General features: G+C 39.2%; 1 protein-coding gene across 1 annotated transcript in view; it reads right to left on the reverse strand.

Annotated features, from left to right (window-relative positions):
• The window catches only part of LOC143910463 (cell adhesion molecule Dscam2-like), a 239,810-nt gene that overhangs the window by 11,535 nt on the left and 212,371 nt on the right, over positions 1 to 15,904 (reverse strand). Inside the window, exon 9 of the mRNA XM_077428955.1 lies at positions 10,332 to 10,438. Within this exon, the coding sequence (XP_077285081.1) occupies positions 10,332 to 10,438 (107 nt within the window). The remainder of the gene's footprint in view (positions 1 to 10,331; positions 10,439 to 15,904) is intronic.

Raw genomic sequence — 15,904 nt, forward strand, 5'->3', positions numbered from 1 at the left:
GGGCGAAGCCCTAAAAGGCAACTGATCACGGGGGCGAAGCCCTAGACGGCATTTAATCATGGGGGCGTGGAGGGGCGAAGCCCTAAAAGGCAACTGGTCATGGGGGCGAAGCCCTAGACGGCATTTAACCATGGGGACGCGGAGGGGCGAAGCCCTAAAAGGCAACTGATCATGGGGGCGAAGCCCTAAACGGCAATTGCTCATGGGGCGTGGAGGGGCGAAGCCCTAGAAGGCAAAGGCTCAGGGGGTGCCGAGGGCGAAGCCCTAGAAGGCAAAAAAAAAATTAGATTTTTTTTTTTGATTTTTTTCAATTTTTTTTTTGATTTTTTTTTTTGATTTTTTTTTTATTTTTTTTTTATTTTTTTTTAAATTTTTTTTTTAAATTTTTTTTTTAAATTTTTAAATTTTTTTTTTTTTTAATTAAATTAGTTTAGTCATGTTTAAGCGGTTTATATTATAAACACTGAGCGAAGCCGGGTAATACAGCTAGTCTAATCTATAATTTGGAAAGAGACTTTGTATGTAAATATCCTTGGTCGTCGTCGTCGTCGTCTTCGTCGTCTTCGTCGTCTTCGTCCGTAGATCGGTGACGTCATCGAACACGTGATTCGATTTTTTTTTTTTTTCGATCCATGGGCGCCGATTTTTTTTTTCGTTTCAATGGATTCACCCCCGCGGGGGCGCAAGGCGAGTAGCTTCATGGGGCCCCGCCAGGGGCGCCACAAGGGGCGCAGCCCCGTGGGGCCCCAGCCTCATGGGGCGCAGCCCCATGGGGCTCAAAAGGGGGCGCCACGAGGGGCGCAGCCCCGTGGGGCCCAGCCTCATGGGGCGCAGCCCCATGGGGCTCAAAAGGGGGCGCCACAAGGGGCGCAGCCCCGTGGGGCCCCGAAGGGGGCCCGGGGGGCCCAGCCTCATGGGGCGCAGCCCCATGGGGCTCAAAAGGGGGCGCCACAAGGGGCGCAGCCCCGTGGGGCCCCGAAGGGGGCCCGGGGGGCCCAGCCTCATGGGGCGCAGCCCCATGGGGCTCAAAAGGGGGCGCCACAAGGGGCGCAGCCCCGTGGGGCCCCGAAGGGGGCCCGGGGGGCCCAGCCTCATGGGGCGCAGCCCCATGGGGCTCAAAAGGGGGCGCCACAAGGGGCGCAGCGCCGTGGGGCCCCGAAGGGGGCCCGGGGGGCTCAGCCTCATGGGGCGCAGCCCCATGGGGCTCAAAAGGGGGTGCCACAAGGGGCGCAGCCCCGTGAGGCCCCGAAGGGGGCGCGGGGGGCCCAGCCTCATGGGGCGCAGCCCCATGGGGCTCAAAAAGGGGCGCCACAAGGGGCGCAGCCCCGTGGGGCCCCGAAGGGGGCCCGGGGGGCTCAGCCTCATGGGGCGCAGCCCCATGGGGCTCAAAAGGGGGTGCAGCCCCGTGGGGCCCCGAAGGGGGCCCGGGGGGCCCAGCCTCATGGGGCGCAGCCCCATGGGGCTCAAAAGGGGGCGCCACAAGGGGCGCAGCCCCGTGGGGCCCCGAAGGGGGCCCGGGGGGCCCAGCCTCATGGGGCGCAGCCCCATGGGGCTCAAAAGGGGGCGCCACAAGGGGCGCAGCCCCGTGGAGCCCCGAAGGGGGCCCGGGGGGCCCAGCCTCATGGGGCGCAGCCCCATGGGGCTCAAAAGGGGGCGCCACAAGGGGCGCAGCCCCGTGGGGCCCAGCCTCATGGGGCGCAAGCCCTAATAGGCATTAACTAAGGGGGGCGAAGCCCTAGACGGCAATTAATCATGGGGGCGCGGAGGGGCGAAGCCCTAAAAGGCAACTGATCATGGGGGCGAAGCCTTAGACGGCATTTAATCATGGGGGCGCGGAGGGGCGAAGCCCTAAAAGGCATTAACTAAGGGGGGCGAAGCCCTAAACGGCAATTAATCTTGGGGGCGCGGGGGGCGAAGCCCTAAAAGGCAACTGATCATGGGGGCGAAGCCTTAGACGGCATTTAATCATGGGGGCGCGGAGGGGCGAAGCCCTAAAAGGCATTAACTAAGGGGGGCGAAGCCCTAAACGGCAATTAATCTTGGGGGCGCGGGGGGCGAAGCCCTAAAAGGCAACTGATCATGGGGGCGAAGCCTTAGACGGCATTTAATCATGGGGGCGCGGAGGGGCGAAGCCCTAAAAGGCATTAACTAAGGGGGGCGAAGCCCTAAACGGCAATTAATCTTGGGGGCGCGGGGGGCGAAGCCCTAAAAGGCATTAACTAAGGGGGGCGAAGCCCTAGACGGCATTTAATCATGGGGGTGCGGAGGGGCGAAGCCCTAAAAGGCATTAACTAAGGGGGGCGAAGCCCTAAACGGCAATTGCTCATGGGGCGTGGAGGGGCGAAGCCCTAGAAGGCAAAGGCTCAGGGGGGCGCCGAGGGCGAAGCCCTAGAAGGCAAAAAAAATTTTGATTTTTTTTTTTGATTTTTTAAAAATTTTTTTTTTAATTTTTTTTTTATTTTTTTTTTAATTTTTTTTTTTATTTTTTTTTTATTTTTTTTTTTATTTTTTTTTTTTAATTTTTAAATTTTTTTTTAATTTTTTTTTTTTTTTAATTAAATTAGCTTAGTCATGTTTAAGCGGTTTATATTATAAACACTGAGCGAAGCCGGGTAATACAGCTAGTAATCTATAATTTGGAAAGAGACTTTGTATGTAAATATCCTTGGTCGTCGTCGTTTTCGTCGTTTTCGTCGTCGTCGTCCGTAGATCGGTGACGTCATCGAACACGTGATTCGATTTTTTTTTTTTTTTCGATCCATGGGCGCCGATTTGTTTTTTTCGTTTCAATGGATTCACCCCCGCGGGGGCGCAAAGCGAGTAGTTTCATGGGGCCCCGCCAGGGGCGCCACAAGGGGCGCAGCCCCGTGGGGCCCCGAAGGGGGCCCGGGGGGCCCAGCCTCATGGGGCGCAGCCCCATGGGGCTCAAAAGGGGGCGCCACAAGGGGCGCAGCCCCGTGGGGCCCCGAAGGGGGCGCGGGGGGCCCAGCCTCATGGGGCGCAGCCCCATGGGGCTCAAAAGGGGGCGCCACAAGGGGCGCAGCCCCGTGGGGCCCCGAAGGGGGCCCGGGGGGCCCAGCCTCATGGGGCGCAGCCCCATGAGGCTCAAAAGGGGGCGCCACAAGGGGCGCAGCCCCGTGGGGCCCCGAAGGGGGCCCGGGGGGCCCAGCCTCATGGGGCGCAGCCCCATGGGGCTCAAAAGGGGGCGCCACAAGGGGCGCAGCCCCGTGGGGCCCCGAAGGGGGCCCGGGGGGCCCAGCCTCATGGGGCGCAAGCCCTAATAGGCATTAACTAAGGGGGGCGAAGCCCTAGACGGCAATTAATCATGGGGGCGCGGAGGGGCGAAGCCCTAAAAGGCAACTGATCATGGGGGCGAAGCCTTAGACGGCATTTAATCATGGGGGCGCGGAGGGGCGAAGCCCTAAAAGGCATTAACTAAGGGGGGCGAAGCCCTAAACGGCAATTAATCTTGGGGGCGTGGGGGGCGAAGCCCTAAAAGGCAACTGATCATGGGAGCGAAGCCTTAGACGGCATTTAATCATGGGGGCGCGGAGGGGCGAAGCCCTAAAAGGCATTAACTAAGGGGGGCGAAGCCCTAAACGGCAATTAATCTTGGGGGCGCGGGGGGCGAAGCCCTAAAAGGCATTAACTAAGGGGGGCGAAGCCCTAGACGGCATTTAATCATGGGGGTGCGGAGGGGCGAAGCCCTAAAAGGCATTAACTAAGGGGGGCGAAGCCCTAAACGGCAATTGCTCATGGGGCGTGGAGGGGCGAAGCCCTAGAAGGCAAAGGCTCAGGGGGGCGCCGAGGGCGAAGCCCTAGAAGGCAAAAAAAAATTTTGATTTTTTTTTTTTGATTTTTTTAAAATTTTTTTTTTAATTTTTTTTTAATTTTTTTTTTATTTTTTTTTTTAATTTTTTTTTTGATTTTTTTTTTATTTTTTTTTTATTTTTTTTTTAATTTTTAAATTTTTTTTTAATTTTTTTTTTTTTTTAATTAAATTAGCTAAGTCATGTTTAAGCGGTTTATATTATAAACACTGAGCGAAGCCGGGTAATACAGCTAGTAAACTATAAATTAAGCTCAAAAAATATGTACATTCATTGAAAATACAGCATAGATTCAATTATGTATGTATGTATGTTGTATATATGTACATATACACAAATTGAACGTACAATATATGCACATGTATAATTGATTGCATTCGACCAGTCCAATTAAAAACACCATCGAATTACCAACGAAAATTCATTTTATAATAGAAAAAGTCAGTTTAATTCCATATTTTTTTTACATAAATTGGATTTAAATTGTATAAATACGATGTCAGTCAGAAATAAAGAAATCTATGCATGATAAATTCCCAATACAGAGTAGAGGAAGGGCGAATCAAATTTAGCCGACGTTGAAACGGATGTAAAGCAGAATTTGGACAATTACAGATGGGGTAGTTTTTGTTGTGTCGAATTGTAAGCTTTCAGTCGCTTAAACTTGAATTTCAGGAGGAGAAAAAAATTGATACATCGAAAATAAAGGTTGAATACAGCGCGTTTCAATTCATTTCCTTTCAGTTTTCATAAGTTTTACAAATATTGTAGACGGTAATTGGTAAATCGAGATTTTAATGAAAATAACATAATAAAAAGTTGTGTTCCAAAAGAAAATAAAGATAGCAACAGGCATATTATTAAGGGTTCGGTGATTACTAGTCAAATGTGAACCGGTCGCTCTAGATCGGTCACACGTGATCACCCGTCACACTAAAACTGGTCACGAGAAAACTGGTCACACCCTAAAATCGGTCAACCAGTTTTCTCGTGACCTATTTAAGGGTGTGACCAGTTTTCTCGTGACCAGTTTTAGGGTGTGACCAGTTTCCTCGTGGCCAGTTTTAGTGAGATCACGTGTGATCACGTGTGACCGATCTAGAGCGACCGGTTGTCCTGTGACTGGTTCACATATGACTAGTAGTCCGTTTACCATTATTAAGGAATATCGGAATTCTTGTGAAGAAATGAGGTGAAAGTTGTATATATACATACATATACTTATTGTTTAAAATAAATTCTGAAAAGCTTTTCTATATTAATGCGAGCGTTATTGAGTTGTAGAAGAATTTTTGTGGATTTTCTTGTTAATAAATTATGATTTTGATTTTCAATAATTTTATCATTTTCAATGAAATGCAAAATTTTTCAGAAACGGTAGGGCAAATTTAATTTTTATATTACACACGATTAACAAATAATTCGCCATCAATTTTTAAATAATACAGTTTAAAAAAGTACGATTTTTTAGTGTTGGTATAATTTGACACAAAGTAACGAGTTCTATTGGCGCCATTTCTAGTTTCATAAGTGCTTTCACTTCAAACGACTCTCGAGCATGTTCCTAAGGACACTCATCACACAATGTGAAAACTGTTGCGGCGAAAATTGGACACTCGAAAATATACCGAATTCAGTTTTTGGTGTAACGAAAGCAATTTAATCGAATGAACAACTTGGCGAACGTACAAACGAAACAGAATACGTCATCACGATTCTTCTTTGAGGAAGAAACGGTGGTTGTAGTAACGTTCACAAGATGGCCGCCGAGTTGGTGATGCTGGAGAAAATGGCGGCAATAAATCGTTAATTCAATAACGACGGAGGGCACGTTACTCGCCGTGCAGATTACTCGACGAAGGCCCCTAACGTGAAATAATGTCCGGCACAACCCGTTTCGGTTCAACCGGATAATTTGAAGCTACAGACGGAAACTGAAAAGACTTTGCCATGACTACTGTCAAATAAATATACAGTAAGGAATAAAATAAAAAAAAGGTAAAACTGAAACTTTAAAAGGTAGTCATTATAAATAAAATTTATGTATGTATATGTTACAGTCGAAGTGTATTTTCTGTTCCAACTAGCGTTTTAGGTCTTTCATATTCAAATTCAATTCAACTAGTAAATTACACATGTATATCTCTACAAGCGCAAGTACACTTTCAACAATGTGCGCCAGTTGTAATATAAAAGTTGATTTGTGGCAGCTCTATTGTTTTACGAATGCTTAAGAATTCAATAATGGGTTAATATTTTCTGGGTATGACGAATAAAGGTAATGAGCGCCGTATCACGATAACTCCTCATAAAATGTGTTCAAAACAAAAATGTGACTTTCCAATTCAATTAAATAGTCGAATTACGTTTTCACGAAAACCTAACCTTTCCATCTAAATTGTTACCAACTTACAGTTGAACTGTATTTGCAGTTGTAATATATTTTGACCAGTTGGAATGTAATTCACAAAATGAATTAACAATATAATCTAACTAGTCAAAATATATTACAACTGAAAATACACTTCAACTATAACGGTAGTTTGTACCAGATTAGTTGGAATATATTCCAACTAGTCAAAATATATTACAACTGGAAGATACACTTCAACTGTAACATACATATATACTGCGACGTTATAAATACATATTTGAAAGCGGCGAAAGTCCAATTTTAAGTTCCATAAACCAGGGCTGTGGAGTCGGAGTCGGAGTCGTGGAGTCACACTGTTTTGGCCGGAGTCGGAGTTGGAGTCGGAGTCGTGAAAAATGAGCGACTCCGACCAAACTTTGTTTGCTATAATATAGCAAACAAAGAAGACTCCATTTCAAAATTTAAAAATTAATTTTACGATGCATTGAAAATGGTGGAAAAAATTGACCAAGCTAATAATTTAAATGTTAAAATGGCAATACAGCAGTATTCAGAAATCATAAAAAAAATCAACGTTGATCGTTACAACATTGCCGTGTCCGTAAAGCGGTTATTTTCCGCTCTTAAAATCCTTAATTCTGATTTGAGAGCTTCTATGAATACAGATTTATTAGAAGCAATGTTGTTTTTAAGAATAAATTCAAATAAATAATTAATAAAGTTTGATTGATTTTGTTTTATTTTTATGCCTATAACATGAAAAATATTTGCAAAGATAGGAAAATAACCTGATAAAATTTAACATTTTTGAGTCGGAGTCGTGTTGTTGGTAAATATCGGAGTCGGAGTCGGAGTCGTGATTTTTTTTAACGACTCCTCAGCCCCGCCATAAACACTAGTCCTGTTTGACTTAATTTACAAATTATTATCGCTTCTTTTAATTCGGTGTGTTCAGAATCTTGGAAAAGCAGAATAAATGTATTAAAGGGTACTAGTATATTTAAATATTGTTAAACGCAAAACATTATATTTAATGTTTTGCGAAATATTTCTCGAAATGGAAAAAAGTGGACTTATTCCACTTTCAAATATTATGGCTCATGTGTTTGGAATGAAAAAAATAAGGTGGGGAATAATTAATATTGTTAACAAACAATAAAAAATGAGGTAGTTTGACGGGGTAACTGTATCAACAAAAAGGGTCATTAGGGGGTGGATGCGGTACCGCACTGCAATCAATAACCGAAACAAAAACCGGAACCGTTCACCGAATCGGTTTTTAATAATGCTTCATTTGACACATAGATTAATAACCCGCCCATCTATGCCCACATTTAAATACATACACGTGTATTACAGTTCAGTTGGCAACATAGAAATAACGTGTGGCTCTACCTAGCGGTGTGGCATACGAACCTCAATCTCACATTTTGTTGTATTTCCTTTATTTACCTGTGTTTAAACGTCAGGTAGGTGCTTACAGGAGAAAAGTAGTTAAACAGATCCTTACAAAAACCACTTCAACACAGACTTACTACATTTTTAACCCATCATCATGTCAGTACCTACATACATACGTCGTTTAACGAGCTAACATTGTATTCGCACACAAACATGTCGACACAAAGCCCGCTCATTTGGACGAACAAACATAATCCATTGACGGCTTTCCGCACAGTGACGTCACACACAAGTATAATTGTTTTGATGAAAGTTTTTAGTAATGAAAAACCACTGCTACGAGACTGCGGCGGATTTTCCAGCCTGAAGTGAATTGGCACAAATGGGCACACAAGTGGAGAAATCTGGAAAACGGTAGACGGCGTTTGTTTCGAAGGGGGCGAAGGAGGACCGAGGGGAGAAAAAAGGGGGGCGAAGCTTTCATAAGCCGTCCATTTGTTTGGAGCGAACGCCAAAATAAAACATCGACGACATTGCACCGGGCGAGGCTTTGTGGCACTTTTTTTGATATAAAAATGCCAACGCAAACACACTGTATATAGTTTTGTCTATTATTATTTTTATAATCACGAATTATATGTGCATACGTGTAGGTGTATTTTGAGAGGCTAAACTGCTAATGAAAACTATTGTTCTTGGAGTTAAATTTCGTTTAAAATCGCAGTGTTCGTTTGGCGGAAATATACATTTTGATAAGACGTTGTAGGCGGGAAGTCGACGAGACAGGGCGGACAACGAACATTTCCGGTACAGGAAATGAGTAGGAAGTGCAACCCATTGCACGCACAAACTTGTATAAATTTAAATATATAATATATACATTTTAAAGCGTCGCATTGAAGTTGGATCCATCAATTGAATTTTCTCTCTATCTGTTTTTTAACCACGGAGTTTGGTGCAGTCTAGACTTTTATCGTATTTCATGTATTTTTCATTAACGTTCTTCTACTGGAAAAGGATAAATAGAAATAAAGTAAAGAACAAATGATTCGAAGGGCTTGGATTTTTTGTTTTTGGATTGCTTGGATGTCAATTTTGTATAAAACAGTATTGACAGATCTTTGTTAACATATCGATATAATTTGTATACGTTTGGTTTATAACTGAAATCTATGACAATCGTCGATAAATAAATAAATTTTAAAATAAAAGTGCTAAAAATAAAATAAAATGTAATTTATAAATGTTTATATATCACATCGTCGACACGGATCTATCGGATCGTCAAAATTAGAGTATTTTGCACTCGAAGTTAATTTAATTATAACGTTTAAACACGATCATTATGATTAAAGCCTTATTTTCAGGTTATCAATTTTTTTTAATTAAACGATATATATAAACATTATAATTTGATTAATTTTACTGTGCAGATTACAAAAACATTAACGGTAATGACCGCTTACACGAAAGCCATGTGAATCGTATAAGAGGTTAGTAAAAGTTTTTTATTTTATCATGTTTTTTCTGCTTTTGCATTTTTACTTTTTATTTTATGTATTTTATTTTTTATTTTTCTGTTTTTCTTAATCAAATGTAGGCCATTGTGGCGCATTAGGTTCTTCCTGTGAAGCCACAATGGTCCAAAACTATTATAAATAAATATATAAATAAAAAAAAAATCAGAAGAAAATATGAATTATGTGAAGTAAACATTCAGATGAAAATGTTTTGACGTTCATATTTTAAGCAGATTTAAAGTAGAAACGACTAGCGTAACAATATTATACTTACACCACAGATTGAAAAATTCAAGAAACTTATAATTATATATTTGAAGTGAATGTGAATTATCAAAATTATGATCGTATTTTATAATGTTTAAAACTGAAAGTACATATGTATGTACATATGTCCTCATACTGATCGTGAACTTCCATTGGTTTCGATTTTAAACATCATCTCGTATCCGAATGTTATTTTAAAATTTATTATTATTTATTAAAAAATAAAATAAAATAGGCGAGGGGAGCCTTCGGCGCCTCTCGCATCGAGCCCCCTTGGCATTCGCCCATTTGCCATAGCCTCGCTACGGCACTGGTTGTACCATATATACGTATATATTATTAAACGTTTAGAAGTCGTATAATATGTATATGCAGTGGTGTCACCCCAATTTTGGAACAACGGGTTTCTAATTTTTTTTCAATTTATATACATATGTATGTACATATATCTATATTTCGAAAAAATGTATTTTCTATTTACCTGCTATAAAATCTACTGCGACCTTTTCAAAGTTGTAACCGTCGAAAGCAATTTTCAAGATTTATATAATTTTTGACAAAAATTATATGAATTTTTAGATTTCTAACGGGTTTCGGGAAACTTTTGATTTTTAACAACGGGTTTCCGGAAACCATTAGGGTGACACCACTATATTTAAATGTAAATCAACATGACATGACAGAGAGTCTCAGATTAAGCGAAGAGTAATTCTCAAATTCAGAGAATTTCCACGCTTCTATGACATCTAAAACTATTTCAAATACAATTTCATCACTTAAAATGTTTTAGAGTTCAGACTATAACTAAATACAAACAGTTCTCAACCCATATGGCTACTTTAATCATTGATGGAAATACAAAAGTTATATTAGGCATCACTATTGGTCAAGCGATTATATTTGTGTTATACAATATACGAGAGTAATTTATGTACAAACCTTCAAATTTAATATCAAAAATGGCCGGAATGCAATCTTCATACATCATTTGAGATTTAGATTCTGTCGAAGACCAATTTCGATCAACTCCTGATCCGTTCGAGTTTCTGAAATGAAAGGAAATAATATAATATTTTAATTTGAAAATTCAACATTGTATAAAAAACTGAGGTAACAACGCGAGTAACAATCCGAACTATAAATCATGACATGTTAAATGAAGAATGATATTTTAATAAAATATATTTTGTATATATTTATATTTGACACACATATGCGAAATCTATTTTTTGTATGCATATACAAAACCTTTATTTTGTATGATGCGATGTGTCTTTAATTTTCAAGAATTCCCCGCAGAGTTTCTCAACATCCATCTTCAGTGCACATCTATCTTTTGTACGAAAGCTTTGAGCAATGTGAGAGAAGCGGATATAATTAAAATTTATTCACAATGATTCATGGTTTACATTGTATCATTTGAATGGCTATCTTAAAATGTTTATAGTAAATTTTTCTTTTCTCTTAATTAGTATTGTAATGAATTTTTGTAGAAAGTTTTACTATCACCATTTTTATCTACCATTCAAAATTTTATATACCATTCAAAATTTTATTCATAAAATATCATGGCAGAGATAAACGTTCTTTTTTTAATTGCAAACATTGATTTAATTGTTTTTATTCACAATAACATATTAAACCAGATATTTGTATCTAATAAAGTAAGCATAAAAATTACTACTGAAATTTAGCTCATTTTCGAATGACAATGATCAAACTGTCACAGCTACATTTTTGTAGACTGATTTTTTAGAACTATTAGTTACATGCCTGTCGACAGTTTTACCATTTAAAATTAGATAAATGGCATAGAATAAATAAGTGTGTATATGCTCTTCGATAATACCCTGTAAAACTCATGGATTCGAACGGGTAGAAATAAAGTGATATGTCGAACAACTTTTGCAATAATTTATTACACTGTCGCACATACTATAGAGCCGAATTCGAAAGCGGATTTCTATACTACGAATATGGGGCTTATTTTTTACCCTTTTTTCAGGCCCGCAGAATCGTCGCAAATTTCGGCCGATTTTCTTCCGGTTTTTCAACACAAAGACACCGCGAAAGCTCGGGCACCGTAAGCGAAAGGTCCACCATCTCCCTCCCCTTCTTCCAGAATATATTATACCGGGAACGGTTTCGCTTTCCATATTTTTTCATCAACCAGGATTAGGGGCTAGATATGGGTGTGTGCGCTGGAGAGCTGGATACGTCCCGATTTCGACCTCTGGGCAAAGTTTGATTTATGGAATCGTCGGATGCTGTCCGACAAAAGGATCATACAAAGAAGCCGATGCCGAGATTTATACCGACCACCACATATACATGTAGAGACCTACATGTAAAGTATTGCATATAGCATACTGTATGCTCATACATATGTGTATGTAGTGACAACTTTATTCAAGTTATGGCCGTGTGTGACCGTGCGGTGCGACCCGAACATATTTAATCGGAACCACAAAGAAAAAAAAAATCCGGAAAATTTTCACGGATATATGTTGGTCGGAGATGAAAGAAATAAGAAATAGGGTTGAATATAGATATATGAAAAAAATCAATTTTCATTTCATCAATACTTCATATTACATGATACATATTTAAATATAATATATGTATGTATAGGTAGAAATTTTCTTTAGAAACGCTTTTTACTAAAAATTATCTGCAGTATATGTATGTACTAATGTATTTATATGAATGATAGGAACAAAATATATTATTGTGTGTACATATATGTATAGACGACGCATAGTTTATATTTGACATCGAAAGTATTCGTCATTGTTAATTGCATATTTTATCTAAATTACTATGGAATTTATGGACGTGAAACTTAGATATTGTACGGCAAGATGCTACGTAAAGTCCAATGTACTCAAAGAAGCATGGAACGCTGTATGTTTGAATACGTGGATGAAAAGTATGACAAGCGTAGTGGATATAGTGGAGAGATTGAAATGGTAATGGCCGGGTCACGTAGCTATGTAGAAGACTGGACGAAAGGCGGATAAAAGAAGTGCTAGAATGGTACCCGATAGAATGTATAAGGATGAAAGTAAGGTCACAACGAAGATGGGTAGACGAAATTAGGAAAATGTGAGGTGAGGTGGAAGAGAGTTGCGCAAAACAGAGGCGAATGGAAGCGTGTAGGACCAGCTTTCATTCAGCTGTAGACGATATGGAATTTATAAATAAATTATAAGATAATAATATAATCATTAAAAATGATTATATTATTATATTTTCATTTATGTAGTTTCATATGTGTAAATTTAAATGTACATTACACGGTATAATCTTTTATTAAGAAAACAGATGACATAGTGGGTGGGATTGTTTTTGCAATTTGAAAAGGAACCGTATTATCAATGAAATCAGATAAATTGACAAATTATGATTGGAAACGATCGACTTAGAGCACAAATATCCAAGTCTGACCAGCAGCACTACTGATAATATTCTGAATAAATTTTTAACTAGTCAACCCAAGGGTTCGAATCCGGCAACTTCTCGGTGGTTGGCATTAACACAACCAACAAGATATTCTACTGGCTAAAACTTAAATACAATAAAAAATGTTATTTTACAATAGTGGCTAAAAATTAAGGTAAATCTGGCAGTTTTTAAAGTCAAAACTAATTTAAATCAATTTTTTGCGGCTGAAAAGTGTTATATAATCGGGATCATTTTTGAGATAAAATTTTTAAATAAATTTATATAAGTATAAGAATATGCATATATAGGTATTATAATCAATATAATGGATTGGAAAAAAGATGCTGAAAGTCATTTTTTCTTTCAGAAAATTCGCTTTGTCGTCTGTCAAATATTCCCAATGAGGGGGGGCGTTAATGTGAGTAAAAATCGTAATACGTCCGTGCGCTCGTAATAATAATAAATATTAACAGCACCACAAAGAGAGGTCGGCCATTTCAAATCTATCTTTGGAGAGCAAATCCCTGAGGGAGGCCTACGGCACCTTCGTCACAGTCGCAAACTTAATTTAGGGCTGACGTGTCGGGGGCCACAGGTAAACCGGCCGACCAATTGCCGCTGGATTGTAACGTCACACCGGAAACGGAAACGCGAAGAACGAAAAAAAAAATATATACCACCGAAAACACGAATTCGTCCTAATGTTATTTATGGGGTAATACGGCAAATGGAAAATGTGTCTGTTTATTTTTCTTTTTTCGACCGAGGATTTGAGCGTGACACTCGGTTTCACGGAAAAAAATCTGGTTATGCGACACTACCGGGTGCTTATTCACTTAGTGGGATTTTTCTTTATGGGAAAATGAACGAGTTTTCCCACCTCAAATGGGTGGTAATCCAATCGCTGCTTTTCAAACGTCCACTTGGTGACGTTTCTAGACTGTAATTTTAGAAAGGAAACATATGTACATTAGCTATGTATGTACATATGTACATACATACATAAATCTTACACACAAATCTTCTATTGATTTTCAATAGAAGATTTTTTATAAAATACAAATTAATATGTATATGTATAATACAAACAAGTGGCGTGCTGTGACTTTTTAAACATTGGAATAGGCATGGAAAAATGAGCCATTATATTTGAAAGTGGAGGAAGTCCAATTTTCAGTTCTAAAAACTTTATTTCAATTTGACTTAATTCGCAAATTTATATCACTACTTTTAATTAGATATGTCTAAAATCTCAGAAAGGTAGAAAAAACTTATTAAAGGCCACCATTATTTTTTAATACTGTAAAACACAACATTATGTTTAATGTTTTGCGACATATTTTTCGAAATTAAAAAAAGTGGACGGGTCATATAAAAAAATATATTTAATTTTTGATTTATAATCTGTCTTGAAATGTTGAGTATAATTTTTAATTTTTTGTTAACGGAAATATCTCAAGCACCCTCAAACATCTTGTTTGTCTTCAAAACTTAATCTTCTGAATGATTTATCGAACAATCGATCGATAATGCAATATTCCAAGATCTTGTTTTTTGTTTTTGCGCGCTCCGCACTGATATGTTCTGAGGGGATTATTTTGTGAAACGAGTCCCTTACCATATTTGTACTCAAGAAGTTCTGCGTAAATATGTATTATTTTCACAAAAAAAATCAGAATGATGTTTGACAAATCAAGATATTCTCAGAGAAAGATCCACAAATGCTTGGAGAGACGAGTAAATTAAAAATATATTTTGTCTTTGACGGCACAATTCACCAGTCTTGCGAAGGGAACAGAATCGAGACGGCGAGTCCGAGTGAAAAATATCAATATGAACAATGATTTGAATTTATTGTAATTGACTTATTGATATTGTTTAATTTTAGTTAAAAGATTGTCCCTAGTCCTATCCTTATAGTCCAATGACGGCACGCCACTGGTGCATATACGTATGTATCAGTGGCATATACTTAGTACACATACTTATAGTCATGAAAATATAGCCATTGAATTTGAAAACTTACAAAAACTTAAGTTAAATTAGTTAATTTAAAAATTTTCTTAACTTGTTAAATTTGAGAAATTCTTTCGATTTATATGCCTAATAATAAAAAAAACGATCAAACGACAATTTAAACACTTAAATTTCGAACTTAAATGAAAACTCAACCGAACGTCGAAGTAAAAATATTATTATGATGAACACAAAAAAAAAGTTACGATGCCTTTGATACGAGAACCGCTTAAATCCAACCTTAAAAGCAATCTCCCTCCCCTGTCCCCATTTCATCCCCTACACCCCCCAGACGAGTGGAATTTAATTACAAGCCGCTTTTCAAATTAAAAGGCTACTAGTAGGAACCCCCCTTTGCCAAATTCAGGCCGGCTGACTTTCAAAATTAAAACTGGACCCACCAATTCGGGCCCGATCCAATTAAATTAAACGCTAATATTTTAACGTCAAATTAGCCCAATAGAGATATCGTCACGTCTGCTTAACTCCGACTTAGTGAATTTCGCCGAAAGCGATTGCCACTTCTTAAGGACAAGCATTCTTCTTATAATATACGACACGCATTTAGATTGACGTATCGTAGTGCAATTAAATCGCCAAAAATAATTATACCAATTATAGTAATTAAAAAAATCCTATTTGATTCACTTGCACAGCATCCATTTTAAAGGTACATATAATAATATAATAACAATATTCATGGACGCAAGTCAAAATGACGACCGGAAGTCGGCTCGGGGTCGCGTGTGACGCGTCCCATGTCACATTTTGATTGATGTTTCCAAAATACAGAGCCACATCGGCTAATGAAAAAGAGAAGTCGTCCCAAGATTTATGAAACTGAATTTTATGTTGCTTTTTTTCACGTTGCCAGGTCTCTGTGTTATTTATTAATTCGAATATTCAATTGGCGGGACGCTAGTCGTAAAATTTTGACGTGGCCATTTAATCACTGTCAGTCGTAAATTTTAGATCGGGTATGAAAGCGCTGAAAAAGTACGGTCTGCAATGCTGAATGATGATCGTGCACACTACCTACATATACATACATA

This window comes from Arctopsyche grandis, chromosome 4 (assembly GCF_051622035.1).
Source record: "Arctopsyche grandis isolate Sample6627 chromosome 4, ASM5162203v2, whole genome shotgun sequence".
NCBI classification, from domain to species: domain Eukaryota; kingdom Metazoa; phylum Arthropoda; class Insecta; order Trichoptera; family Hydropsychidae; genus Arctopsyche; species Arctopsyche grandis.